Here is a 27,773-nt window from a genome sequence, read left to right on the forward strand (position 1 = left end):
TGATTGAATACACGATTCTCAAAAAAAATTTTGCTTCTACGGGCCGACAGCCGGCCGACTAAAGTTTGTAGTGTGTTTAAAGTACCAAATCCCGTGTTTCGTTTTAATTTTTTTATTGAACTGTATGTAAAATGTAAGCTTTTGTAATGTCAGTGAGTTATTAATATTCTATGAAAGAATCGGTGTAATGTAATAAAGAAAGATTATAAGAACAAGCTTGCCCTTTTCATTAATTATTATATAAACAAATAACCAAATCTTCCCTCTTTGTACATATGTAGGTCAATGTAGGTGATACAGTATAGGGTGTAGACTAGCTTCCTAAAAAAAAACTTTTCATTCCTTACACTCAGTTAAGAAGTAGCTTTTAGCTTTCTTCAATGCATAGACTATGCTATCTAACACTGAAATAATTTCAAATTGGCATATAGTTTCCTGAGAAACGTGCGTTCTAGAAAACAAACATACAAACTCTTGTATATCTCTGGAAGAGAAAAGACCATTGCACATAGTTCTAACCAAAAGGTCCTAAAAGTTTAACGTAAGAGAGTTCATAAGAGGAGTACATAAGAGAGTATATAAGAGGAGTACATAAGAGGGTACATAAGAGAGTATATAAGAGAGTCCATAAGAGTGTACATAAGCGAGTAATAAGGGGAGCACATAAGGGGAGTACATAAGAGAGTCCATAAGAGTGTACATAAGAGAGTATATTAAATCATATCGCATATATACTTTATGATATTCTATGCCGAATTGTAAAAAAATAACCTAATCCATTCAGTGGTTTAACCACAGGAGTCATTTTTCGTTTTTATAATTTACAACATCATGTGTGAAGCAGAGATAAAGTTAGGAGTATCGTATGTTTTGATCAGTTGACAGCTGTCAGTTTTCAAGGGAGAATTTCAGTTGTTTGTAATGACTGACTTTTATATGGTGTTCTAATTTTTGCACATTTTTATTCCGTTTACTTTGTTTGAAAAAATCTTTTTTTTATTTTTACGTATTTTTCTTTTATCTTTGTGTTAATCGACATATATTAACCAGTATATTAACGCATTTAATTTAATGTGATTATGAACGACACACCCGATATATGTATTTGTATTTCTATCGGCCCTAATAAAAAAGATTTAGCTTTTTATATTGGGTAGTTCTAAATAAAAAACAGTGTTAAAATACAAGGAGTATATTTTACTTTGAATAATACATGAATTTTTCAGATCAGTTTCCATTTTCAATTCCAATTTTCTAAATACACAATATTAAAATAATACATACCTAGTAGTCATAAATAAAATAAAACTAATTAAATAGTTTAATCTATAATACTGGTTGTAACTAACACTATTGCATTAAAATATCTTCATTCAACCATACTTCTTCATAATTAATGTATCCTTCCATGAAAAAAGCTACCTTATGTACTTTGGCGCTTAAGTTATTTAGAAACAAAAATTGCACAAGTTTTGCTTAGACTATAGAAACATAATCTTAAGTGCCATTACCCATAAGATACCTTTTGCCGTGGACTGACACAAATACATTTTTTACTTGTCTCTTTAATACATATAACATCAACTTTTGCTATGGCCAAATACTATTTTAAATCATTCATACATTTGTCGCAATATAATGGGTACCTAGGTACATAATAAAAGGAACATAATAAAGGTACGTTGTGAACGCATACGCATTCAAAAAGTACCTTAACACATAAATAAATAATTTAATGGCACATTAATTAATATATAATTAAAATTAATAATAAAATATATTCTATGGCACAGCCGAATATCTAGCTTTTCTATGGAATAGAATGTTACAATTCGTATCAACAGTTCCCGATATACCTATAGCAAAAAAAAAAGTGTATGTGTTAGGATAAGTAATAGAAATTACTGAAATACTGAAAATTTTAGTACAATCGGTAAATTTTAACGTTAGACACGAATATGATAGAAACTCAGTTTTAGAGTACCTGCACACTGCAAACTTTTAGTCGGCCGACAGTTTGTTTGGGCTCATAAATCGGTATGAAGATGAATGGTAGTACACACATTACAAAGATATTTAGCCGGTATCAGACCGACTGAAAAGATTGGAGTCAAGATTTTCTTCAACTATCGGCCGACTAAAAGGTTGCAGTGTGCAGAAATTAACTAAACTTATTAACATACAGTTCACAGCCTGAAAAAAATCCAATTACGTAATAAATAAAATTCACAATTGGAACATACCTACTTCCATCAGGTGGTAAAGCCGACAGATTAATTATGAGTAATAAAACCTATTTATTTTTTTTCCTTAATAATTAGCAAACGTACATTTCGTCACTATGGTCGCAGTTTTATGAGGGAAAACCATGAACTGGCATAATTGTACGCATTTTCTTATGTTATAGTATTGTTAGTGATTAATGGTCGTTTCCAATATTTAATCCATCTTTGGTTTTGCTTAATAAATATATGGATTTGACATGACTCATACATATGGGGTTCTTGATAGTTTAAAAAAAATAATTTCCAGTCTAAATATTATGCCAGTTTGACAGATTTAGTACACATTTATAATATACTAAAAACTTATCATATATATTTCAAATATAAAAGTGGACTGACTATTGAAATATTGGCATTAACAAAATAACAATAATAGGTATAACTTATAAACTTACATTGACTAGCAGAAACAGTGAGCTCTCAGCAAGCAACAACTTTTCATTTGTAATACAAATAACTATTGGAATAATATATTATTTAAATATGACTTTGACTTCACAGCAAGCTACAACTTAAAAGTTGCTACCCTATTGCTACAAATAAATATGTATTAATTATATTAATACTTTTAAATCTTCATAGATAACATTCTAATACAATAAAATCTACGTTTTGACTACTCATTAGATGGTTCCATTATAGTGTTTGTTAGATTCTATATTAAAATAATAATTTAAATAATTATAACGTAAATACTTTCATCTATGTTTCTGGAAGCTTCATCCTATATTTTTCGTTTGGGTCTTTAGTTTTCCGGTTCACCGTTTTGTTCTTCGTCGTTTTGGTCCTGTAATTTAAAAATATTAAAATAAATACCATTATGTTAATTTTGACAATATATTAGTTAGTAGAAGTCAATGTAATTTTTGAACATTCGCACCAGACGCGCAACTGAACTATCGGCCTAGAGTTGACCCGAATATTCGTTGACAGTTTCTTTTGCAGCACTGCACTACACTACCTTTTCTGATTTTCTGCTCAGTTCGGTGTCGCGTGTATTAACAGCAAATAATTGTCAACTTTCGATGAGGAAGAAGACATTTAAAAACGATCAACATATTATACCGTTGGAAATGTGTCGCAACATTGATACGAGCAACAAAAAATCGCTAGTGTGAAAGGACTGATCTTACTGATTCTCGAATGCCAGGTCATTCATTACTTTGATTTAATATATAGCTAATATTTTATAGCATTACATATTAAAACTTGCTTTGAATAGTTTTATCGCGCGATAGTCCGAGTCGTCAAAAATTTTGGAGAAATCATACATCAAAATAACAGATATAAAAATATCGCAAGCAACTAGTATTTACTAATATAATAAAAAGGGAAAAGTTTTTATTTGTAAGTAATGGAAAAACTCAAAAACTACTGGACCGATTTTAAGAATACCCGAGTAGCATGGGACAGTATTTCCCACTGGACACGGGTGGAACCGCGGTAAGACGGCTAGTTTGTAATATATATGAGACTTGCCTCTTCCGTCTTCTTAGTGGAACTGTCGTCATTCAGATCAGCTTCAAAAGCTTCTGGTCCGTTGAAGACCTCCGTATCTTCATAGGAGGAGGTAGGTAAGGTTTTGTCATGAATTATCTTCTCAAACCTGTAAAAAAATATTGTATTATTTTTCCATAAACATATCCTACTAATCCTAATAATATCCCACAAATATTCAACTATGTAATCCTACTAATATTATGAAAGTTTGTGAGAATGTATGGATGTATGTTTGTTATCCTTTCACGCAGGAATGGCTAGACCGATTTGGTTGAAATTTGGTATGAAGATCGGCGATACCCTGGATTAATACATAGGCTGCTTCTTATCAATACACGACGCGGGCGAAGCCGCGGGCGAATGACTTATGTATATTCATAATATATTTTGCTGTGTTTCGGAGGGCACGTTAAACTGTAGGTACCGGCTGTCATTGAACATACTTGGCCGTCGTTATAGGTAGTTAGAAGCCAGTAAGTCTGACACCACTCTTATCAAGAGTAAGCTTAATATTGGGTTGCCCGGGTAACTGGGCTGAGGAGGTCAGATAGGCAGTCGCTCCTTGTAAAATACTGGTACTCAGCTGAATCCGGTAAGACTGGAAGCCGACCCCAACATAGTTAGGAACGAATTAAGTAATGTAAGGCATGAGTATGATTCTAAACAATAAAAAACAATTACTTTGGTGCCTCTGTTTCGTCCGCCTCCTGTCGTTTCATTAAAGGTTCTCCGGCCATGTTGTATGGGTAGTACACTTCTCGCCAAAGCACAGGTCTGGTAGCGCCTTTAGGCCAACTAATAGCCACGAAACCTTCGCTTTCGTTTGGACACGAACTGAAACAAATGAATATTATATTTTAAACTATATTATAAGACAACGTTCGTGACGATGAACGCATAACGTACACACATAAACTCAGACACCGTCGGTCGTCACGGGTAGTCAGAAGCCAGTAAGTCTGACACCAGTCTAACCAAGGGGTATTGGGTTACCCGGGTAACTGGGTTGAGGGGGTCAGATAGGGCAGTCGCTCCTTGTAAAGCACTGGTACTCAGCTACATCTGGTTAAACTGGAAGCCGACCCCAACATTGGGAAAATGGCTTGGATGACAAACTCACACACCCACGAACATAGACACTCAAATGTACACTAAAACGTTGTTAAATATAATTATAATTTTATGTAATAGTAGCTCAGTAGCTAGATAATAAGCTCTAATTAACTCTCAAACTTCTTTTGTGCCCTATGGAGACCATATTGTGTCTAGACTTTAAATTGTAACACTTGCATAATATATGGAAAAAAGCCATATACAAAAAAAATGAATAGAATAGAACATATGGAATGCTAATCAAGTATTTATTGAGCGTTGAGACTGCCTGTCACACATTTATGTAAAAAAAATACTTGGGTATTTTTTTCGGAATGAAAACGATTTTTTTCAGTCTTTAGAATATTTTCAGTAAATATACGTATGTATGTTTATAAAAACAAACTATATAGTACCAAAGATTTACAGACAGACTAGTTTTTTTTTTATCATTGCATGTCTTTTACGTATGTTTACGTATAGAAAGTTCTATAAGTAAAAACGTGTTTGCTGTCGCTAAAATTCTTCGGAATTCTCATGAGGAAAAACTTGTATTAATATTTATGTCTGGGTTCGTTCTCCGAAGTCTATAAATAGTGACCACCGATAACGCAAGATAAGAAAGGACGGACGGGAGAAATTATATCTTAAGATTTTATTTCAATTACTGTAAGTTGTAGGTATATTTATGAGCTAGCTATCTGACGCGTCCCGACGGAACTACTCCCGCTTATGGATAAAAAACTTTTGCCAACAACTTTGTCTTCGTGAACTAACAAACCTACATCAATTTTTAGATAGTGAACTGAAGCTTTAAAACCTAATACAAATAATCATAATTAAAGGCTAAAGTCAATTTACAAACTTAAAATTACTTTCTATTACTAAAAATCTACAAACTAAAATAAAAAGAATTAAACGAACATAAAATAAATGGCAGAAAAATTGAAATAAATATAAAAAAATATTTCCCCTATTTCTAAACATAGACAAAGTTACGTACCTCCTTTTGAATTGATTGACTGCTCAAAATATAGCGACTTGCTAATTCCGAGTCTTGCAATGAACTGACCTAACAAGGATTCGCGACGACATTTAAATATAGTAACTTACACGGGTTTTCCTGCTGATTACGAGTCAAAATTTAATAATAAAAACGGAAGTTTAGAACCTATCGTAATAATTAAATACACCAAAAGCGGTAAGGGAAAAATTAAATTAAATTAGCTAATTGTGACGCAAGTTGACGTAACCTATAATAGGTACCTACTAAATAATATGCTTGATAACATAAGGAACTTAGTACGTCACGCACGGGATTTTCGAAAGTGTTACCACGGCCCTGGTACATACATAAAAGGCCTACGAAGGAACATGATGGGTTTTCGTCAGTAAGAGTCCGACACTCCCTCACGCTGCTAACCTGCAGCGGGAGGAGTCATTTGATGATTTCCCATAAAAAAAGTACTTAACGTGACCAGAGGACTGGCTTAGGGTCCGTTCAGTTCTCTCTTTAGACCGGCTCGGATTCTATGCAATTCAGTGTGAAGTTGGTATCATGTGGAGCCTTCATTATTCTTAGGATTGCCATTCAACATGGCAATGCATATTTTATTTTATTTCATTATTTATTTTACATAGGTATGTCTTTCTTTTTATTTTAGTTTATAGAATTTTAGTAAGCATAGGGAGGTCATTTTGCATCATTAAAGGAGCCTTTTCCCATCCTTGTCGGGGTCGGCTACCAGTCCCACCGGATGCAGCAGAGTACCAACGTTTTACAAGAAGCTACTGCCTGTCTGACAATAGTTCTTACTTTAAAACGTTAATGTATGTGAAATAAATAGCCCTGCCGGATTCTCCTAATTTTACTTAAGCAACATACAATTCACGTTCGACTGCGATCCAATCCCGACTCGATTACGATTGAAACGTATGTGGCATTCCGCTATTTTGTCTTTGAAATAAACGTTTTTATCCTTTTCTGTCATGCAATAATGAATCATTTTGTCTGCAAATGATTAACTATTGCAATATGATTGTAGAGCAAACTACCGTAAAATCACCAAAATAGCACACCAATCGCAAATCAATCGAATGTCGTTGGAATACGATTGGTCTTATATTAGTAGCAGAATGCCCGATATGGTTAAAACTGCTATTGCGATCAAATTGCGATTCGATTTCTATTCGATTTTGACATTATTAACTTAGGAGAATCGGACCCTGGACACTACTGGACAGATTAGAAAACTTATTTCGATGTGAAATAACCCATTTATCGGGGAAGACTATAAGGAACTTTTTATCTAAGTGCATGGAGTACCCACGCGAGTTGTCGTAGAGATAGTACTATGTTTATATTTTTTTTATCTTAATTATTTCTTTCATACTTGTTATTCAATAAAAAAGATAACCCTATTGAGGTAAAACGAACTTAATATTTTAATAATATTGAGTATTAAGTAGTTATTAATTAGTGATTTTTTCTTAATCCCTAGGGAACTATTTCGCGCACCCAGATAAAAAATTGCCTGTACCTACCTATGTATGCTATTCTCATATAAACTAAATGAAATGATACTTTAATGTAGATAAGTTTCTCTCAAAACTTTTAAATGGAAATTACTGATAACTATCCCTTTCAACCCCGTCTCGTGGGAAATAGTGTCCGTACATCGGTTTAGTAGTTTCGGAGCATTTAGTGTAACAAACAAACTAAAATATGTTTCCTCTTTATTACGTATTTTAGTAGGATATAGATTATAGAAACATTTACATTAAAAAGTTACTTTCGGAGCTTATCAAAGTCATCGAAAATCACTTTGAATGGAAAGTCTGTTAAAATAATACAGGCATACTTATACTCTTTGCATTCGGAGAATCCGCAACAAGAATGTTGTAATCAAAGAATTTTATCTAATAACAATAAATATGAACTCGATTCGACTCGTAATGTCATCTGTGAGAGTTAATAACATCACACGTGCGTTGTTTATCGTGTCTTAAAATAGCTTAGAATTGTTCTAGCTGCATGTGTTACATGAAATACAATGGTAGATAGATTGATTGAATATGTACTATATAAAAATTAAAAAAGAATGTATATACAACGAACTGTTTTGACTCAGATAAAAATCAGCCTTAGATGAAAGGGCGACAAAGAAACAGGAGTCATTTCGGATTTATAACATCAAAGTCAGTATTAGTTAGGATTTTCTTTACTATTTTTTTCTTATCATTCCTATAGGAATTTGTGGATATCAGTGAAAATGTCATCTCATGATTTCCCGTCTACGAAAAAGTTAATTAATACTTTTTAAAGTATGCTATCGTTAATCTAAATAATTTACCACATCCTCCGAACTAAACCGGTCAATTTTAAGCTCACAGTTTCACACGCGTTTATGAATGAAACAATTTATTTTCCTCCCGTGTTAAATAGGTCAACAAACAACCAGCATTAAAATGAATAGAAATTACATACCTGAACAACGAGCTTTCAGCACAAGACACTTATAAAAAAAAATACACAGTATTTGAAAAAAATGAGTGTCAAAACTAATTTGTTTTCTAGTTTTAAATCTGTCACTTATGCGCGCGCGACACAACTGCACATGAGGTCGGGATGATTCCGAATGATCAACAAATGCATTCGTGCTCTCTTATACTACTCAGATATGTAGTACTTAAATACTACACGCCACGGAGAATGAAATGACTCACGGTGCTGCGGAGGTGCCACCGCGGAAAATCGCCCTGGAAAGTAGCGCGCCAAAATGTAGGTGAGCAAATGGGGGACGAGGAACGTTAGTGTTTGAGCCCTTATATGCCTTCTTTGGACCCGAGCATTTTTTGTTATTGATTCATTTATTTAAGGACAAACAAGAAAGCATAAACCAGAAAATAGATGCTATAGTACTCAGACGATTACATTTTGTAGTGTAGCTTTAATTAAAGGCTGCCACGACATGCATTAACCATAGGAGTAAGAAAAAAAATTACAGAACTACTTATTAAGGTAATACACAGTAAAACCAAAAACCGTTGACAGATGTCTTAAAGAACCCGAACACCTTGTTACTTCACTCGTAACTGATCGTTTTATTCATGCCCACTGTACGAATTTGAACAAGAAGGCGCCTGGCCTACCTGCATTACATATGCCATCTCCGCTTATCTTTCCTTTCTCCGTGTAATGCGCTAACGCAATTGTTCGTGGAGTGATTATTGGCAACAAGAACGAGTTGTTCCGACGAATCCCGATCTCCCTCGAACAACAGACATCCACCATGTCATTCAGAGAATGCTTTTAAGGGTTCATCCAAGTAATTTATTTTTGTACATAAGATTATCTAAAAAATGTTATGGTTTTCCTGTATGGAGAAACCCAAATGGTATGGAATGGCATTTGACGACTACTTAGAAAGTTCGTGGCCCATAAAATCATAAAACATTGCACTTCGATTGCCCCTAAGTCTATATAAGGTGACTATATTGGTGGTGTAAGGTATTAGTGACCGATTCTTGATCACGTGAGTCTGAAAGACACTTTTTTTACCTATAATCTTTAGTTCAATCATAATAACTTAAGAGCGCTTTCAAATTTAACTACGACCGATTTTTCAGTAAATCCAATGAATATAAAAAAAAGTTTCTTTGGGAAAGTTGTTTGTAATCATGATCAGAATCACTGGTTTCGGTATCGGTCACTAATAAAAAGTCACCCTATATATTGTATACCTACTAGCTGATCCCGCGAACTTCTTACCATTTAACCTTCCCTGGACCTCTACAAACATTTTAAAGTCAAAATACTTAAGCCAAATCGGTCCACCCATTCTCGGGTTTTATTCAGACTAACGAACAGCAATTCATTTTTTTATAAGAAGATTGGTATCCATTCATGTGGGTTTTATTCTTGGGTCTAACCGACATTACGGCGCATAAAGGCGTCGCCGAATGCTATTCAGTAGCCAGTGTCAGTTGATTGCCATTTCCAGTGGCAGTATCCGCTGTTAAAATTCTACGTCAGGGGCAGCCAGGTCAGCCGGGGCTTCGGGATTGTTCGAAAGAGTTACCGCGGCCCTGGTACATAAAAGGCCTACGACGGAACACGACGGTTTTAAGTCAGTAAGAGTCTGACACTCCCTCACCGCTGCTAACCCACAGCGGGAGGGGTCATTTGATGATTTTTGACGTCGTTAAAAAAAAGGGCAGAAAGGCAGATTTAAGAAAGCCTTAATAGACTACTTTACTTTCCTCATAAACGATTATAATGCTATTTTATTGCTTCGTGAGGAAGATAATTGATAACAGCAATATTTTAAGAAAATATGAATGAGTTCAAGTAACGCAAAATGTTAAGTAACGCACGAGCATCACTCGAATCGAATATAATATTATAAATAGTATATGATAGAGACCTTAATCATCATGTGAAGATGTCAAAATATTAAAAGACTTAATCATCTCTTACATCGATCCTGGATTGCAATTACATACTGACTTAATATCCTAGTTATACTTAATTATACTGTTCTTTGATTCATGCTTAATTCATGGCGAATAATTTATTCTATTCTATTCTAAGAAGAACTTTACGTTGCACAACATAGGTGTTACGTTTTTTAAAGGAAAATATTATTGTTACCTATTTACCTGTTATATGACCTAATTTTGGTCATATTACGTGTTAAAACAATGAACTTTTTTTCAAAGCCGATGATTTAAAATATTTAAACTTTTCCTTTTAAAAGTAACCGCTTAGTTACAATGACTGATTATGGCAAATTAAGGTTAACCACAAAATACGTAACTTACTTATAATTATAATTATTAATTACAAATTATATATTAAAATTATTTCATAACTTAAAGAAATCGATTCAAACCATCGCGAACAAAATGACTAGTGGAGGTGCCATAACGGAAAATCTCCTAAGAAAGTAGCGCGACAAAATGCGGGTGTTCGCGAGACGGGGAATGTTACTGTCTCCGCGTTTATAACCCTTCTTTGGGACCCGCCCATTTATTGTAATACCAAAAATCGTTGACCCGAACCCGAACCCGAACACCACGTTAGTTCACTCGTAACTGATCGTTTTGGTCATGCCCACCAGGCCCGCCGCTAGCTGTTTGTTCGCCCGCGTGCAAAACTGATTATGCCGCCCTATGACTACATACGTTTTGTCAAAAAATATATATAAGGGGGGGGGGGGCGGATCCAGGGGGTCCGCTATATGTACATGCACTCTGATTGCAGAAAACCCACCTACTTTTGGATAAATAACTATTGCAATACATAACACATAACTTTTTATTTACTTGAAATGTTCAGAGTAACCTAAGCAGTTCTGGATTAGCCCATAAGCAAACTAAGCAATTGCTTAGGGCATCAATGCAGTGCAATCATTACCCAAGTGGCCCCTATGTATTGAAAGATTGTGATTAACTTAAACCAACGCACTTAAATATCTATAACAATGTTTAAAGTCATTAAAATATGTTATTTGGTGGGTTTCCCGTTGAAAAGTCAACTTATAAGACACAAGTCATATGTAAGGAAGCGCGAGCGGAGCGAGCGCGAAAATTTTTTTGTCTAAGGACACAAATAAATAAAAACCACTGTAAATTAATAAAGCAAAGTCAAAAAGTAAGATATGCACAGAAGTGCAGTGCAAAAGCCGCGAGCGAAGCGAGCGCGATTTTTTCCTTTGAGTTTTCATGAAGTAAACATATCATAAAAAGCTATAACGGACGTGCGCGAAAAATGTTTTTTCGGAATTGAATGCCCCAACAATTAAACAAAGATAAAATGCGATATGTGACATGGAGCCGCGAGCGCAGCGAGCGCGAATTTTTTTGGAGATGCAAAGGGACGACCAAAGCTAGGGCGGCTTTTTCCGAAATTTTATTGGTTTAATTTTGCCGCCCCCTAAACAGCATTTGCCCCACGCTACGCCACTGGTTAATCTTAAATTGTTTTTAAGAATAATTTTGAAAATGTCCTTTCAACAGATGTACCTAAATGAAACCGGCAGTGTAAGTAATACTCTTAGCGCTATTGCTGTGTTCGGAAATATTGAAATCAAATCATTAGTAAAAAGATATTGTATTTTTTAAATATTACGTGACAACTCGCTAGATTTGCCGCCCCCTAGGACGTGCCGCCCGCGTGCTGTGCACGCGCTGCACGCCCGCTTACGGCGGGCCTGATGCCCACCGTGCGTATTTGACCTAGTAGAAGGCGCCTGACCTACCTGCATTATGGCATCTCCACTCATCTTTCTTACTCCGTGATTCAAACGGTGATTCAACTTTTACCGATACCTTTAGAAAATTCTAACAGGGAAAGTATGACCATGTAGAAACATTTTTATGAAATTGGGCAGGAAAAAGCGGGGAAATTGAAGGATATGATTTAAAATTAATGAATACCTGTAACCAGTCATGTAATCCACGCCGAATTTCAGTAGGCTATTCTCGAGCCTTTTAAGTCAATTCAATATTTTTTTTCTTATTAAGTAGCCATGTTTCATTAATTACTATCAGGAAATTAGGTTAAAAAAATTTATGACGCCACTAACTGAAGGAAAACCGCGATAAGAAATGTTACAAAACCTCTCCTTTTTAGGAAGTCGGCTGAAAACTAACGATGTATCTTTTGCCAGTGCCCGTTCTCCATGGGAGGCTACTTTTGGAATCATCATCATCATCTCAGCCATAGGACGTCTACTGCTGAACATAGGCCTCCCCCTTAGATCTCCACAGATACCTGTTGGAGGCGACCTGCATCCAGCGTCTTCCGGCGACCTTTATAAGATCGTCTGTCTTTGTTGGTGGAAGTCCTACGCTGCTGACTTTTGGAATGGACAACTAGAATCAAATTATTTATATTTTTGTTCATAAGTGCTTATAAAGGCCTAAATAAATTGGTGGTTTGACTTCGATGCCGAACTTCCTTTCGTGAGCGTCGTGGATTCGGAGAATGCAAACATTTCTTGTTTTAGTTTTTGGAATTTGATAACATGCATATATTATGTAACGTACAACCTTCATCCGTCCATAAATTAAAATGTACAATATTAACATTGTATTTACTTTTAATTTCAAGTACCTAATAGATAGCTGTGTTGCTGGGCAGTTAGTCAAGCAACGCACGGTAGGCGCGATCAGTTACTAGAACTAACCAAACGTTTGGATTCCTTGTCAAATTAAAACCAATCGTGTCAAAGATTGGTATTGATTGATTGGTCATTATATTTTGAAAATAATGGGCAAGTTCCATAGAAGGCGTGTCAGTTCGGAGCTAGTAACGTTCCTCGTCAAATGAACACCCGCATTTTGGCGCGCTACTTTCCTAGGAGATTTTACGTTATGACAAAGGTATCCGGTAGTACCTAATTTGAAGATTTTACGCTATGACAAATCCGGTACTCCGCTGAAAGGAAACAAGAACTAAACATGTTCCGAGATAATAATTGATTTATTCAACGTATTCGTTGAATCTTGAATCTACATATGTTCTCGTAATTTAAGGCGTTTAATTAATCCTCATTAACACTTTGTAACGGAGAACTGTAAATGTTAATAAGACATATGACGTAATCCGGGTTTCTCGAAGGTCTTAATGAGCTTATATGAGGTTCCTGAAATTGTATTTCTAATGAAACAATTTAACGTTTGATTCGTCATCATCATCAGACTTTTTATTGTCCCACTGCAGGGCTAAGCCCTTTCCTCATGTAGATACACACGTGTATTTCACATATCACGATCACAGCAGATTGGCATTTTCCTTTTGGTTTGCTTGCCCTTTATACATATATCTTTAGGAATGTTAGATATGTAAATGCCTGCCTAAATTGGAACTAAACCCGCACAATTTAACTAGTGAGACAGCTGCTTTTTAGCCACTACGCTGCCATGACAGTCTTAATACATAGGTAACATTTTTTTATTTGTTATACTCTAACTAAAGACTCCGAAACTACCGAACCGATTTGAAGATTCTTTCACTGTTGCAAAGCTACACTCTCACCGAGTTAGGCTATATTTTAACCGGGGTACGGGGAGAAATTCACCCGGGACGCGGGTGAAACTGCAGGAAAACATCTAGTCATCGATATGTAGGTAATAATAGTCATCATTATAAGAGAGGTGATTGACCCCTAGGACATTTGTCAAGGTTAAAATATATACTCTTATTAATCGTTATCAGTCCAGCCAGGTACATAAACTTTGATTAATCATTATCACAATCATTTTTCAGAAAAGTTATGAGCAACTTGTTTGTCAAGCTTCATATAAAAAATATAAGTTATTTTGTATTATGTTTCGTCTCTTAAGTTTTTATCGAATGTATAGGTAAGCAACAATAATCGTCATCATTCATTCAGTGGCGGCCCTAGGGGTGTGCGAACTGTGCCATCGCACAGGGCCTCGCGCTTGGGGGGGCCTCGCGCTACAACCCACACTAATATAAAAAATGTATAATTAAAAAATATATATCTGATCCAAGAAAAAAAATTGCATTTTCTGACTTTCAAAACTCAAGAATTTTCGCGCTCGCTACGCTCGCGACTTCACATTGCACTGTTGTTTATTATACAAGTTTAGGCGCTTTAGTGACCTAAGCCTCAAAATTTTTTTGCGCTCGCTACGCTCGCGGGTTCTTTACTTTCCACTTGTTTTGTTTTTTTTTTCATCATGTTTTAGCCTAGAAGATAGCGCTGCTTTTAAGTCCTTTTATTAACAAAGAAGTAACTCCTAGTTTCCGTATGAACTTTCTTATTTACGACGTTCGAACTACTCAAGTCACAATCTTTCAATACATAGGGGCTCTTGGGTCATGATTGCACCCGGGCGCTACATGAGCTAAAGACGGCCCTGATTATCTCGGTGCTGAAATATACAGGTATATTAGAAAATAATTTAATTAAAATTTATAAACTACCGAAATAGTCCTTAGAATTCGAATAATAAAACAATAGTAAAGAAAAAGCAGTTTTTGAGGCTTAAAATTATTAAAACATGTTTAAGGAATTCGATGACACAAGATCGACTTTCAGCCCTTGCTATTCTTTCGATCAAAAATGACGTTGCTCATTCATTCCATTATTCTACTTTAATTAAAGATTTTAGTCTTAAGAAAAGTCGCAAGCATCAGATCATTTTAATATTTGTTAATTTTGTGATTCTTGAAATATAAACTGTAGTAAAAATAAAATTTTATTAATTTGTTTAAGTTGAGCTTTTCTCCTCAAACAACGATTAGCTAAATCAAAACACCAGCTTACTCTCGCAACACATACTTTTCACGTAGGACTAGGGCTGCCATCCGTCCGGGTTTCCCCGGATCTGTCCTCGTTTGGAGGCCGTCCGGGCGGGGTTTCAAGAAGTGTCCAAGATTTTTCACAGGGCCGTCTTAACCTATGGTGCAGGGTATACGAATAACCCAGCCATACATTCCTAGGGCCAGCAGATTTTGGAGGATGATCACTCGATTTGAGGGGATAAGAAGTCAAACAGGTTTTTCAATAACAATCGTTAAATCCACCAACCAAGCCAATTCATAGCCTGCCTCGCCTTCATCAACTACGAGTTGAAAACATAGTATAAGTATTACATGAGACTGCTTGCCTTGTATGGAAGTTTAACCTTGTAAAATTACAAATAGACAAGCATTTGCTGCAGAAGTCGATGTGTCCCAAAACTCAAAAATTTTCGGCTTCTTTTCTTGGCACTATTTTTTTTTTACATTTTGCTACTTTAATATCCCAATAATTTATTCAAAAAATTTTGCGCTCGCTTCGCTTGCGGCTTCTTCACTTTGCGGTTTTTTTTTATTATAGGTACAAGTTTCTGGTGCTTTAGTGACCCAAAACTCAAAAATTTTCGCGCTCGCTACGCTCGCGGCAACTTCACTTTGCAGTTATTTGTATTTTTTTGTCTAACTAACCTATCAAAAAGGTAGCGCCATTTTAAAGTCCTATTACTAACTAACAAGAAGGTAACTCCTAGTTTCCATATGAGCATTCTTATTTACGACCTTCGAAATACATTAAGTCACAATCTTTCAATACTAGGTACTACATGAGCTAGGGCCCTGACTTTTCATGTAAGGAAGCACCTCATTGAATTTAAGTATATGCTAATATTAAAAATTAGGTCTAGTTTTGTTTTAAAAAAATCGGACTCGTCCGGGGAAAAAATGCGATTTACGCCAAATGTCCGGGTTTTTTAATGTTTTTCCGGGTTTGACGGAATTCGAAATGGCAGCCCTACGTAGGACAAAGGGCCTCGCATAAGACCTGCCGCACGTAGCCCCGCAATGGCTAGGGCCGCCGCTGTTCATTCAAATCATTCACGGGCAGAAGTAAATAAATAAATATGTATATGAAATATTATCTTCACTAACATCTACTACTAAAATGTAAATAAAACAATTAGGAAACAGGAAAACTCTTACTAAATATACCTACGAATATTTTCAAACAGATTTATCGCAACATAAATACTGGGAAAATTGGCACCTGTTTTCAGTTCGGTTAAACATTATTTGACGTAAGAAATTACAGAACATTGTCATGAAAACAAAACACCGGAATTTGGAATTGAAAAAAAAAAATCTGTGAAAAAACTAGTTTCTGCCCGTGGTTTCACCTGCGTCAAGAAGGAACTCCTTCCCGTAGGTATTGGGTGGGGATAAAATATCCTGTACTCGTTTACTGGTTCCAAGTTCCTCACCAATTTGCAGCTGAATTGTATCTGTGTTTAGTTATATCATGTAACTAACATTACTCTTTTACGTACCTATAAACTGTCAACAAAGGAATTTCATCGTTGAGCCCAACTATGTTGGAGTCGGCTTCCAGTCTAACTGGATGTAGCTGAGTACCAGTGCTTTACAAGAAGCGACTGCCTATCTGTCCTCCTCAACCCAGTTACCCGGGCAACCCAATACCCCTTGATTAGACTGTTGTCAGACTTACTGGCATCTGGCTACCCGTAACGGCTGCCAAAGAAGTTCAATGACAGTCGGGAAAACTTTTAAAATTACAACAATTTAGACACTAAGTACGTATCTACGCCATTTCTCCGTATTACTCTCCAAATGATTTTGAAGAAAATCTAAATATAAAGCATCGGGAAACACGCGCAGTAAATTGAAACATTATGATGATATTTCAATCATATTACTGTGCTAATGCAATTGTATTGCAATTGAAGTATGTATATTTTCATCTGTTTCGAAGCAGGAAAATTCTTTCCTCGTTTTTTTTCAAAGCCTAGCCATAGGTTACTGCAGCTACTTTTTAAGTTAATTGACATACCGTCAGTTGCATAAACCTCCATTAAAGTAAAGCTTCATTATATCTATTGCTAACACTTTCTTTGTCAACAAGATAAAAAGTGACAGCAATAGATTTAATGAAGCTTTAACTTTAATGGACGTTTGTGCAACTGACGGATAATGTCATGTAATACTACTGTCCTTTTAGTCGACTGATAATTAGTTTGGTCTCATAAATCAATAGGAAAATGGATGATAACTATAAAGGTAACAATGTGGTAGTACGCACATTACAAAGATCTGGTATTTAGCCAGTATCAGACCGACTGAAAAGTTGTTTGGAATCAAAAAAAAAATTATGACAACCATGGGGTCAACGAACTATTTAGTCTGCAATGTGTCTCCAAACGATGGCCCAAAAATCCCAATTATGGCAAATCATCTGCCCAAAAAGACCAAAATAACTTAGATTAATTGGGTCATCTGTCAAATTATTTCATTAGAAATACTTAATGTAACGAGAATATTATTATCTCTATCACGTATTTATAACTACATAAAATAAGGTCTCTCACAGACTAGGCTGTTGTTTGACGAACGCAGTACTAAAACGCTGCGTTTTGATATTTGTAGTCGTTTTTATTATGGTCCACAACTAAACGGGACGCTAATATCTACTAAGACTTCTCTGTCCGTTTGTCACCAAGCATTTTCATTTCACATCTGGTGTATTTTTAATGCTACTATAATATCAAATATAGAAAATTACAATAAAATAAATATTTTATAGTGTATGTACCTAAGTACAAAAAGTCGATTTTTTGCTCCAGTTGAAGATAACTAGTTTTACCCGCGTCCCGGGGAACTTCTTTCCGTACCGGTATTTTAAAACATAGCCTATGTTACTTGGAGACAGTGTAACTTTCAAAGAGTGAAAAAAAAATCTAATCGGTTCAGTAGTTTCTTGTACCACCGACTTACATATTTGTTATGAAAATCATTTTTACAAGCTTTACGTGTATGCGTAAAAGCGTGAAAAACAAAACAGAAATCCGTATTTATAGTTCCTGTAGTACCTAAGAATAAAAACGCAGCGTTTAAACTCTCAGTCCGTACGCAGCCTAATGATAATGACTCGCTAATATATTCGTTCGCATTATACAAGATAAAAGCTATTTTTAGATTTAAATGTTATTTATAAATACTGATACATATACTACACTATTTTAGTATTTCAGTGTTGGCACGATTTTTGTTCCATCTATAAGTACCTACTACGTTTTCCCGTGATATCTCGGCAAGCCGATGCAATTTTGGGGCTACCCAATGGGTAAAACGGGACCTCAATTACTTACTAACTGTGCCCTTCGAAACACAGTCATTGGTGTCCAAGATAAAGATACTTGGAAAGTACATACAAACTTGTAAAAGTTGCATTGGTACTTGCTTGACCTGGAATCTAACACACACAATCATACTTCAGAGGTTGATTCTTTACCCACTAGGCCATCACGACTCTATCCCTACTAATATTATAAATGCGAAAGTAACTCGGTCTGTCTGTCTGTTACGCTTACACGTCTAAACTACTGACCTGATTTTAATAAAATTTGGTACAAAGATAGAGTTGACATTGATAGTTTTTATCCCGGACTTTTGAAGAATTCTCTTGGAAACGCGATATAACCGAACCCTGCGCGGGCGAAGCCGCGGGCGGAAGCTAGTACTCCATATGTATATTATTGCCTAGGCCATATATTATATTTTTACGATTGGTATATCTACATAACCATTGATTGTGATACATGATGAATCGGAAACTTCGCGTAGTAATACCTATTCTTAATTCATCGTCCATATCGTTTTACAGCCGTTTTCCTGTTTCATAATAATATTTATGTTCATTCATTCATTATTGACTATTAAGTACTTGTTCATAACTGAAAATAAATCTTTTGCTTGATTTGTGTTTATTACCGTAACACATATTCATAAATCGATTTTTATAACTTAGGTTACAGGAAACTCTCTAAATATTTTATATTTGTCAAGGCTTCAGGTTTCGTTGCGGGTAGTCAGAAGCCAGTAAGTCTGACACCAGTGTAACCAATGGTATTGGGTTACCCGGGTAACTGGGTTGAGGAGGTCAGAGAGGCAGTCGCTCCTTGTAAAACACTGGTACTCAGCTGCATCCGGTTAGACTGGAAGCCGACCCCAACATAATTGGGAAAAAGGCTCGGAGGATGAGGATGATGACGACTAGGTTTCGTTCTTTAATCTTCAATTCAAAGTTTTATAGAAAAAAAATATTATTAGTAAAATAAATACTTATCTTGATTTACCAAGAAATCACTAAGTATTATGTAAGGAGTTCACGTAAAATCTTATCTACCTACCTACTAACTTTTGACCCTATAAACTAAATACCTATAACTAATAATGCTGATAAATCATTTTATAGGTACATTACCTACGTTTATCGTATTGCTCGGTAACTTTTCTTTATGAAGTTGTTTGAACTCACTGTATCTAACATTTTATGTACTGAAAGCCGTTACTGTCATCTGCACCAGAATACGGTTATTATACCGAATGTTTTTTTTTAAATGACGTCAAAAATCATCAAATGTATGATGAAAGGTGTCAGACTCTTACTGACTAAAAACCATCGTGTTCCGTCGTAAGCCTTTTATGTACCAGGGCCGCGGTAACTCTTTCGAACGATCCCGCAGCCCCGGCAGACCTTGTGCAGTAGACAGCTGTCAGTTTTCAAGGTAAAATATGATTGACAGCAACTGTCAACAGCACTAAGAAACAGTCAGACACTTCAAAAAAAAACAGTGGTGCATGGCTTTATACGAATTCGGATGAATTTTGGAAACAATTCTTTATCATAGGAAATGATTTAGAAGGAAAATTACTTATAAGTAGTCTTAAAAAATAACGTTACAGTGTGAATAAATTAGGTAGGTACCGACCGGGGTGCGGGCTATCCGCAAGGCCAAAAAATATTTATATTTTCAATTTATACCTACTGCTATCTCATGCGTGACCTGTCACCTCATTTAATTGGTGCTCTGTTTACTTGTTTCAGGTATTTTTTTCTAAGAAGTGGGGGTCAAGGATGATTAAAATCTAGACTACAAAGGCCAACAATATAAAAGACAGTTTTCTTAAAGAACTGCTTTATGTAATTTTCAGGGCCGTTTAAAAAAACATTTCTTTTTACAAAAATATTTTTGTTGCCGGTGAACTTTGGCCTGAATACCTAGGTTGTAAGTACCCATTGGTAACTAGTATATCTATACTAACAATATAAAGCTGAAGAGTTTGTTTGTTTGTTTGTTTGAACGCACTAATCTCAGGAACTACTGGTCCGATTAGGGCAACAGAAAAAATACCTCTCTATAATTTACATTAAGTACATACTAGTACAGATAGAAGTCACTATCTAAAAATGATTGATATCATTTCCCGCTCCTGAAATTCATTCAGATTGACTGACGTGTCTACAAGCGGTCTGCTATTGAATGAATATGAATCATCGCATATGTTCCTACTCATGGGAAAAACCTTCACCATGTGTAGATTCCTGAACGTTTCAATTTTAATTTGAAGGAAGTTGTGTCATGCTTGATAGCACGAGAAAGTCTTAGAGCACACTGCAAACTTTAGGTCGGCCGATAGTTGGTTTTTGCTCTTTAATCAGTATGAAGATGAATGTTAGTACGCACATTACAATGACCAGGTATTTAGTGGGTATACTTCCGACTGAAATCTTTTAAAAAGGAAGGGTTTTTTATTAAGGGTCCGAAAAGTCTGAATATATGAAGGATGAATATTATGATGTACGAGCATAAAGCTATCTATAGGAAGGATAGCGACTAAACGGAATTTTATGAAACTTAATAGTAATTACAAATGTAGCTTGTACATCAGAAGAAAACTTATTTCGTTGTTGGAAAGCTATACTTTTCCCAAATAACGTATATTTTATCCGTCTACAAGCTCAAGTACCTACCCCGGGCGGGATGCAGATGAAACCACGGAACAGCTGCTATCGTATAATAGCGTATTCCCACTGAATTTGGACACATATTATTGGACTAATTTGAGTAGGTATGTATGATAAATATAAAATACCACACATATTCCAACTGCAATACAAAAATCCTAGTGGACCTATATCTATCTAAATATATAAAACTCAAAGGTGACTGACTGACATAGTGATCTATCAACGCACAGCTGAAACCACTGGACGGATCGGGCTGAAATTTGGCATGCAGGTAGATGTTATGACGTAGGCATCCGCTAAGAAAGGATTTTGATCAATTCTACCCCCAAGGGGATAAAATAGGGGATGAAAGTTTGTATGAAACTTTGTCAATTTTAAACCGATCGGACTGAGACTTTGCATGCATAAAGCTACTATGGCGTAGGCAACCCTTAAGAAAGGATTTTGATAAATTCCATCCCTAAGGGGATAAAATAGGGGATGAAAGTTTGTATACATCTTCTTAGATTTTATAAAGAAGTCCTGATGACGAATCAGAATTTTATGATGACGTTCGCTTAAATACGATTTTGATTAATTCAACCCCCATTCAACCCCCACAGGTGATAAAATAAGGGATGATGAAGGATGTAAAATGTATTAGTTTGAACCTATCAGTACGTAATGGAACGAACAAAATAATGTTTAGTTCTAAATGTTGAGAAGTTCTGCCTACCGCTATTAGATGGCGCTGTGCATTTTCGTCTCATTTCTGAATCGCGGTGTTAAGATTCTCCGCCAGTTAATTACCTTCGAACTGAACTGTAGGTAATCTGTTTGTTTGGTTGCTGCGGATTGCCTTCCTCACTGACATATTAAACACAACCTTGATCAATGAATCTATGCGACTGCTAAGTGCTAATCCTAATTATACTGTCACGTGAAAGAATGCACCTACGGGATAAGTAGTATTTTGACTATTCTATTTGGCCACGCAGACGAAGTTGCGGGCAACAGCTAGTAAATGTATATATCTAGAACTATGTAGGTATTTGTTACATAATCGAAAATGGTAAATAAGTACCTAGGTACCTCTAATCATTATGTCTCACGGTTTTATAAAATTATTGTTGATTCGGAGGGCACGGTAAACAGTACCTAGGTGCCAGTTGTCATTTGAACATCTTTTTCAGTCGTTACCTACACAAGTATTGGCTTGTCCGTGTAACTGGATTGAGGAGGTCAGATAGGCAATCGATCCTTGTAAAACACTGGTACTCAGCTGCATCCAGTTAGACTGGAATCCGACCCCAACATAGTTGGGGCAATCCAATACCCCTAAGCTGTAAGACTGGTATCAGACTTACTGGCTTCTGACTTCCCGCTACGACTGACAAAGGTGTTCAAATGACAGCCAGGACCTACAGTTTATCGTACATCCCGATACACTCAGTTTTTAATCGAAAACAAAAAAAATGGTAAAATAAACAAAATCTAGGTTTTATATTTATGTGGTCAAATAAGATGCCTAATGATAAACCGTTAGGTACTTATTTAAGGTAGCCTAATAATAATTTATTTCACAAACAAAACAAACAGAAGTTATCTGAAAGGTCACAAAAGATGCAGGAAAATGGTCATAATTATCAACTATTATATTACTATAGGTAATAATTATGCACTGATAACAGTAACAACAAATGTTTACTCGTTACCGGTGTAGGTATACCTACGTAAAAAGTGATTCACAATTGATATAAAAGTTCATTGCCGCATACAAATGGTTATTTCTTCCGTTCATATGTGCAAAAGCTGCAATGAATGACATTTAGCTGTCAAAATTAAAACTATCGCACTCAACATTGGAAGATATAATAAATTACGATTAAGAAGACAGGTATTATAATCCATTGAAATTCAAACTTTAAAAGGACGCAATAAAGTAGAAATTCAAAAAAAAAAATACTTACATCAAAACCATAGACGCAACACCAAGGATATTCCGGATCAAAGCAAAAAGGTCCATTGTGTTAGTGAAATGAAAGTTTTTCACAAAATGTACTAAAATCAGGGCTCACCGCACTTTTATACAAGATCTTCCACCTAATATTCATCTTAAACAATGTTAATACACTATGTTTATTTATTGAGAATTAAACACAACCTCATTTGTTTAAATTGACCCGCGAATCATTCATTACTTTAATGTCTTATTATCACATTTCCATTTAGTCCTACATTATGTCAGATTATGAATGAACATTAAAAGCAAAATTTGTAGAAATCGTGCTTTTATCTATTTCAATGTTAGTTACAACGTGAATTGTTTATCGTTGTATATGTCCGGCATTTAGGTTGATATATTATATATTAGTTGCGATGTATTACTGTGTGTAATATACATGTTTAAACAGCACACGTCCTATCTAGACGACAGTCTCAAACTAATATATTTTATTTCAGTCTCATCTGCATTTGTGGGCTTCTAATTACATCCCCTCTCGTCTATTTGATATGAATAATAAGTAGGTACCTATTCCTCGGGCAGTGCCCTAAATTATTAACGGCAGAAAAGTAGGTATAATTCATCAGTATCAGTAGGTATAATAAGTCACTCTAACTAATAGTAATCCTTCATTCAATTATTATAATTGAATAATAAATAAAATTAGTGATAATCTAATTAATTGATTAAAGAGATAAATAAAATTAATGTTCATTTATTTCTGACTAGCCGTTTTCCCGCGGTTTCACCCACGTCCCGTGGGAGCTACTACTCGCACCAGGACAAAATATAGCCTATGTTACTCGCAGATAATATACCTAGCTTTCTAATGGTGAAAGAATATTTAAAATCGGTCCAGTAGTTTTTTAGTTTATCCATTACAACCAATCAAACAAACAAACAAAGTTTTCCTCTTTATAACATTAGTTTATAGGTACCTACTAAGGCTTATCAAAATCGATGCATTCGCATCGGTGGTTCAAAGTTCAAAAGAAAATCGTAGGTAGGTACTCTTTTTCTTTTAAGGGTTTACAGGCACCTAATTGAAAAACCTAAAAAAGAAGAAAAGTACAATTTATATTGTTATGAGTAATATATTTTATTTATGATTTATAGAGAAACTTAAAAGTCAAATAATATAAGTTTTATTACTTTTATTAGAATTATAGTTTATAGTGAAAATGATATCTAGTTATTGCTTATTGGCTTGGACGAAATAAACATTTATTTCTTATTATTAACAGATTTATTTTTATGTAGCTGGACCTACATAAAAATTCTGTTAATTTTACTATTTTTTTCCGCATTTTTTTTATTATTTTAAATAAAGTCTTATTCGTTTCTGTGACTCATTCATGAGTCATTCTCTCTGCAAATGATTTGCGATTGAAATATGATTATAGACTCTATAGGGTAGTCTGCTCTATAATCATAATTGCAGACCAAATGGCAGACCAATGACAAACCAATCGAATATCATTGGAATACGATTGTTCTTATATTAGTAGCAGAATGCCCGCTAGATTTAAAACTGCTATTGCGATTCAATTGTTATTAAACCGGACCCAACCGGACGGGACCCGGATTGACATCGTGATTAGAATTGTCAAATTAATTACGCTGCTCCGCACACGTCCAATCTGAAGCTATGTCAAAATCTGACTAATGGATGAATTACTGATATCAAGTGCAAAGTGCATGGTGCAAGCAACATTTCAGTGGGACCTATATATGTCGCAGGGATATGATAAAAACGGGGACTTGATCAATTGCCCTTAGGGAATTGATCAAATCCCCGTATTTCACTGTACCAATTTAGGGATTTGTTCAATTCACTAGATTTGTTTAGGGAAAAGATAAAATCGTGTTGTTATTTTAACATCCTCCGCAATTTGATCAAATCCCCATATCCCTGCGACATATATTAGTTCTTCTATCTAGTAGTAGGTAAGTACAGAATATATCGATGCTGATGTTAGTAAACAAATCAAAACATAGAAAGAATAATAGTAACGACAGTTAGTACAACAAAAAGTCAAACATAATTTTATGTAACATTCAATTTTGTTAAAAAAAAATAAGTACTGCATTTGCTGAAATTGAAAATTAAATAATGCGATTGAGAATAGCGCCATCTATTGCGTGCTAAAGTAATCTTTGTTCAGTACTAATTAATAGTAGATGGCGCTAGCATGCGAACAATTTCATAAAATAAATAGTGGTGACTCCGTCTTCTAACCCTTTTCTTACTTAGTTATTCGATTATTATGTGGACTCTTATGCTTTTAAAAACAATTCTCTAACTAGATACTAACTAAGATAATATCACAAATGATAAATAGGTAGGTTGTTCCATAAAAGTTTATCAATTAACGGCGTAAACTTTCAGAAATTAATCCCTCCAGGCATTTTCTTAATAACTTCTAGCCATGTTTCTCACCTTAGCCGGTTTTAATTTGTGTTTAAAACTTAGCTCAGTGAGTATCTGCCTAATAAAGTATGTACCTATCTACTACTACTCTACTCTCTGCTGTGGCCTAACTCGAAAACGTAAAAACAAAACAAACTACAGTTTCATCTCAATCTTCGCCATAATGCTTAGGTATCTAATCGGGGAGTCCTACGCTTTAAAAACAATATGATAAGTACGTTACACGATAATAATTTATTTGATATGACCACAGTACTTTTAAACAGTTTTTTTTTTATAAAATAAATGGTTGAACAAAATATTTATGTCTCCGGTACAATATGCAAAGGACTTCGAAATCGTTTTGATGGCTCCTTCAAGTTTTGTTGGACCTTTCAAGGTCATGCTTACTTATTAAATATTTTTAAGGTGCCCTAAATTCGTTTTGATTTTATTCGTTTTGGTGATGCTCCAACCCCAGAACCCAGCATTCCGAGTTCTATCTATTACCATAAAATAGACCATTTTACTACAAGATAGATTATTCTAACCACTCTAATATATTTAAATATCAATTATTGATTATTGAAAACGAATTTAGGGCACCTTAAAAATATTTAATAAGTAAGCATGACCTTGAAAGGTCCAACAAAACATGGAGGAGCTATCAAAACGATATCAAAATTAAAAACAAGCAATTTCTCTTAAACAGAAGTGAACATTAATAGATTGGCTGTATAATATCAGTTTCCTTGGCGAATTTAAAAATATTAAGTTCTGTGTGGTTGGCTACATTGAACGTCAAAACTGTGTTGCCTCAAACAAAATATTTACCAAATTAAAGGGAAAAATTACACTAATTTGGTCACAGTTCAAACTAATTATATGCTGTAGGATTTGAAATTTTTGGCTTCTTTATAATAATATAATTTGGAAAAAGAAAACAAGTACATGAAATACAAGTTTAATTGTAAATAAAATGAGATAATGAATTATTCTTACTTATCAAACACTCAATATACAGAACATTAATTCCAAACATTTTCAAATAGGGTTTGAGAAATGTTACATTAGCAATTTATAGCATAACGGTTTCATTTACGTTTGAAATATGGTAATTTTTTTATCCCTCTCGTTTGTTAGGAACTTATTTTTTAGGTTGGTAGTAAATTGTAAACCATGCTATAGCAACCCAGCCAACTCACGTCATTTATTCCAATCAGTTCGAAGTTCGGTACTAATCGGTGCGTCTCGCTTGTTTGTTTTGTTTACGTTTTATTTTCAATTAAAAACTTTTCTAACGCCGCCGTCCTTTGTTTACATTAGTACATTAATTAACACGAGAAACGTTCAGTGTTGTGTGTAACTGTGATATCTCATATGTAATTCGTATTGCAAATATTTTGCACGTTAAAAGTTGAGTTTAGTCATCATCCCGTGAATTTTGAGTTTGGTATTGTTTTTGTGATATTTTCGTGAATTTAGCGCTAAAATGTTAGTGCTGTAATAATCGATGGATAAATAGAGGTTAGTATTGTGTTTTTTATTGTATTTTCCGGTATCTGACGCTGATAAAACGCGTGACACCGTCTGCATTTCGTACCTATCTTGTTTTTACCTTTTTTTCGTATTGTCATTCTCTGTCGATGCATTTTTTTCCGCGAGTGACCTCGATTCTTTTTAAAAGTTAACTTTTCTGTTATGGTGATAATGATCTTTAGTGAAATAACACGCTTGTTATTATTAATAACAATTAAATATTGCATGACACCGAAACATACTTGTGTATCAGATTGTTTTGAAACGTCTGTTTTATGTTTAAAGTTATTAACATTATCGCTAAAGTAGATAGTAAATAAAGTAAATGAGCAGACAGATTAAAAATAAATTCATGACTAATTACTTGAATTAAAAAGTTGGCAAAGATTCTTATGAATCAGGTGAAAAGTGAGTCAATTAGTGCTATAAAGATATAAAAAAACATGAATTAAACTTTTTATTTGTGGTTTAAGACCACAAGAGAGAATTTAAGAAATTGTAAAGAGTATGACAGCAAATGGTATTTGCCAGAAACTAGTAAACAAATTGTGCAATGTTATAATATTTAAAACCCCGATTGATCTTTACCCATGCTGGGATTTTAATTGGTTCAGTTTATTTGCTGCCTTCAGGAATCAAACAAAAAA

General features: G+C 34.9%; 2 protein-coding genes across 2 annotated transcripts in view; one reads left to right on the forward strand and one right to left on the reverse strand.

The window, feature by feature from the left end:
- Positions 1-1,176: 1,176 nt before the first annotated feature.
- On the reverse strand, positions 1,177-23,409 carry LOC110380160 (uncharacterized). Its single transcript, XM_049851585.2, has 4 exons — positions 23,143-23,409; positions 4,467-4,619; positions 3,765-3,891; positions 1,177-3,072 (listed from the first exon to the last, which is right to left on the reverse strand). Exons 1-4 carry the CDS (start codon positions 23,196-23,198, stop codon positions 3,031-3,033), a joined length of 378 nt encoding a protein of 125 aa, XP_049707542.2. The 5' UTR covers positions 23,199-23,409; the 3' UTR covers positions 1,177-3,030.
- A 3,359-nt stretch (positions 23,410-26,768) lies between these two features.
- The window catches only part of LOC110381191 (uncharacterized protein), a 107,520-nt gene continuing 106,515 nt past the window's right edge, over positions 26,769-27,773 (forward strand). Inside the window, exon 1 of the mRNA XM_064042481.1 lies at positions 26,769-27,114. The gene's annotated coding sequence lies outside the window, so the exon portion shown is untranslated. The remainder of the gene's footprint in view (positions 27,115-27,773) is intronic.

The sequence above is a fragment of the Helicoverpa armigera genome, chromosome 28, assembly GCF_030705265.1.
Source record: "Helicoverpa armigera isolate CAAS_96S chromosome 28, ASM3070526v1, whole genome shotgun sequence".
NCBI classification, from domain to species: Eukaryota; Metazoa; Arthropoda; class Insecta; order Lepidoptera; family Noctuidae; genus Helicoverpa; species Helicoverpa armigera.

Bases quoted from the DNA above. Each gene is read 5' to 3' on its own strand.
- LOC110380160 (XM_049851585.2), bottom strand. From the start codon at position 23,198: ATGGACCTTTTTGCTTTGATCCGGAATATCCTTGGTGTTGCGTCTATG. The intron at 3,892-4,466 runs GTAATTGTTTTT...ATTTTTTTACAG, and splicing joins GACGAAACAGAGGCACCAAA to GTTTGAGAAGATAATTCATG. The intron at 3,073-3,764 runs GCAAGTCTCATA...TTTAAATTACAG, and splicing joins CCACTAAGAAGACGGAAGAG to GACCAAAACGACGAAGAACA.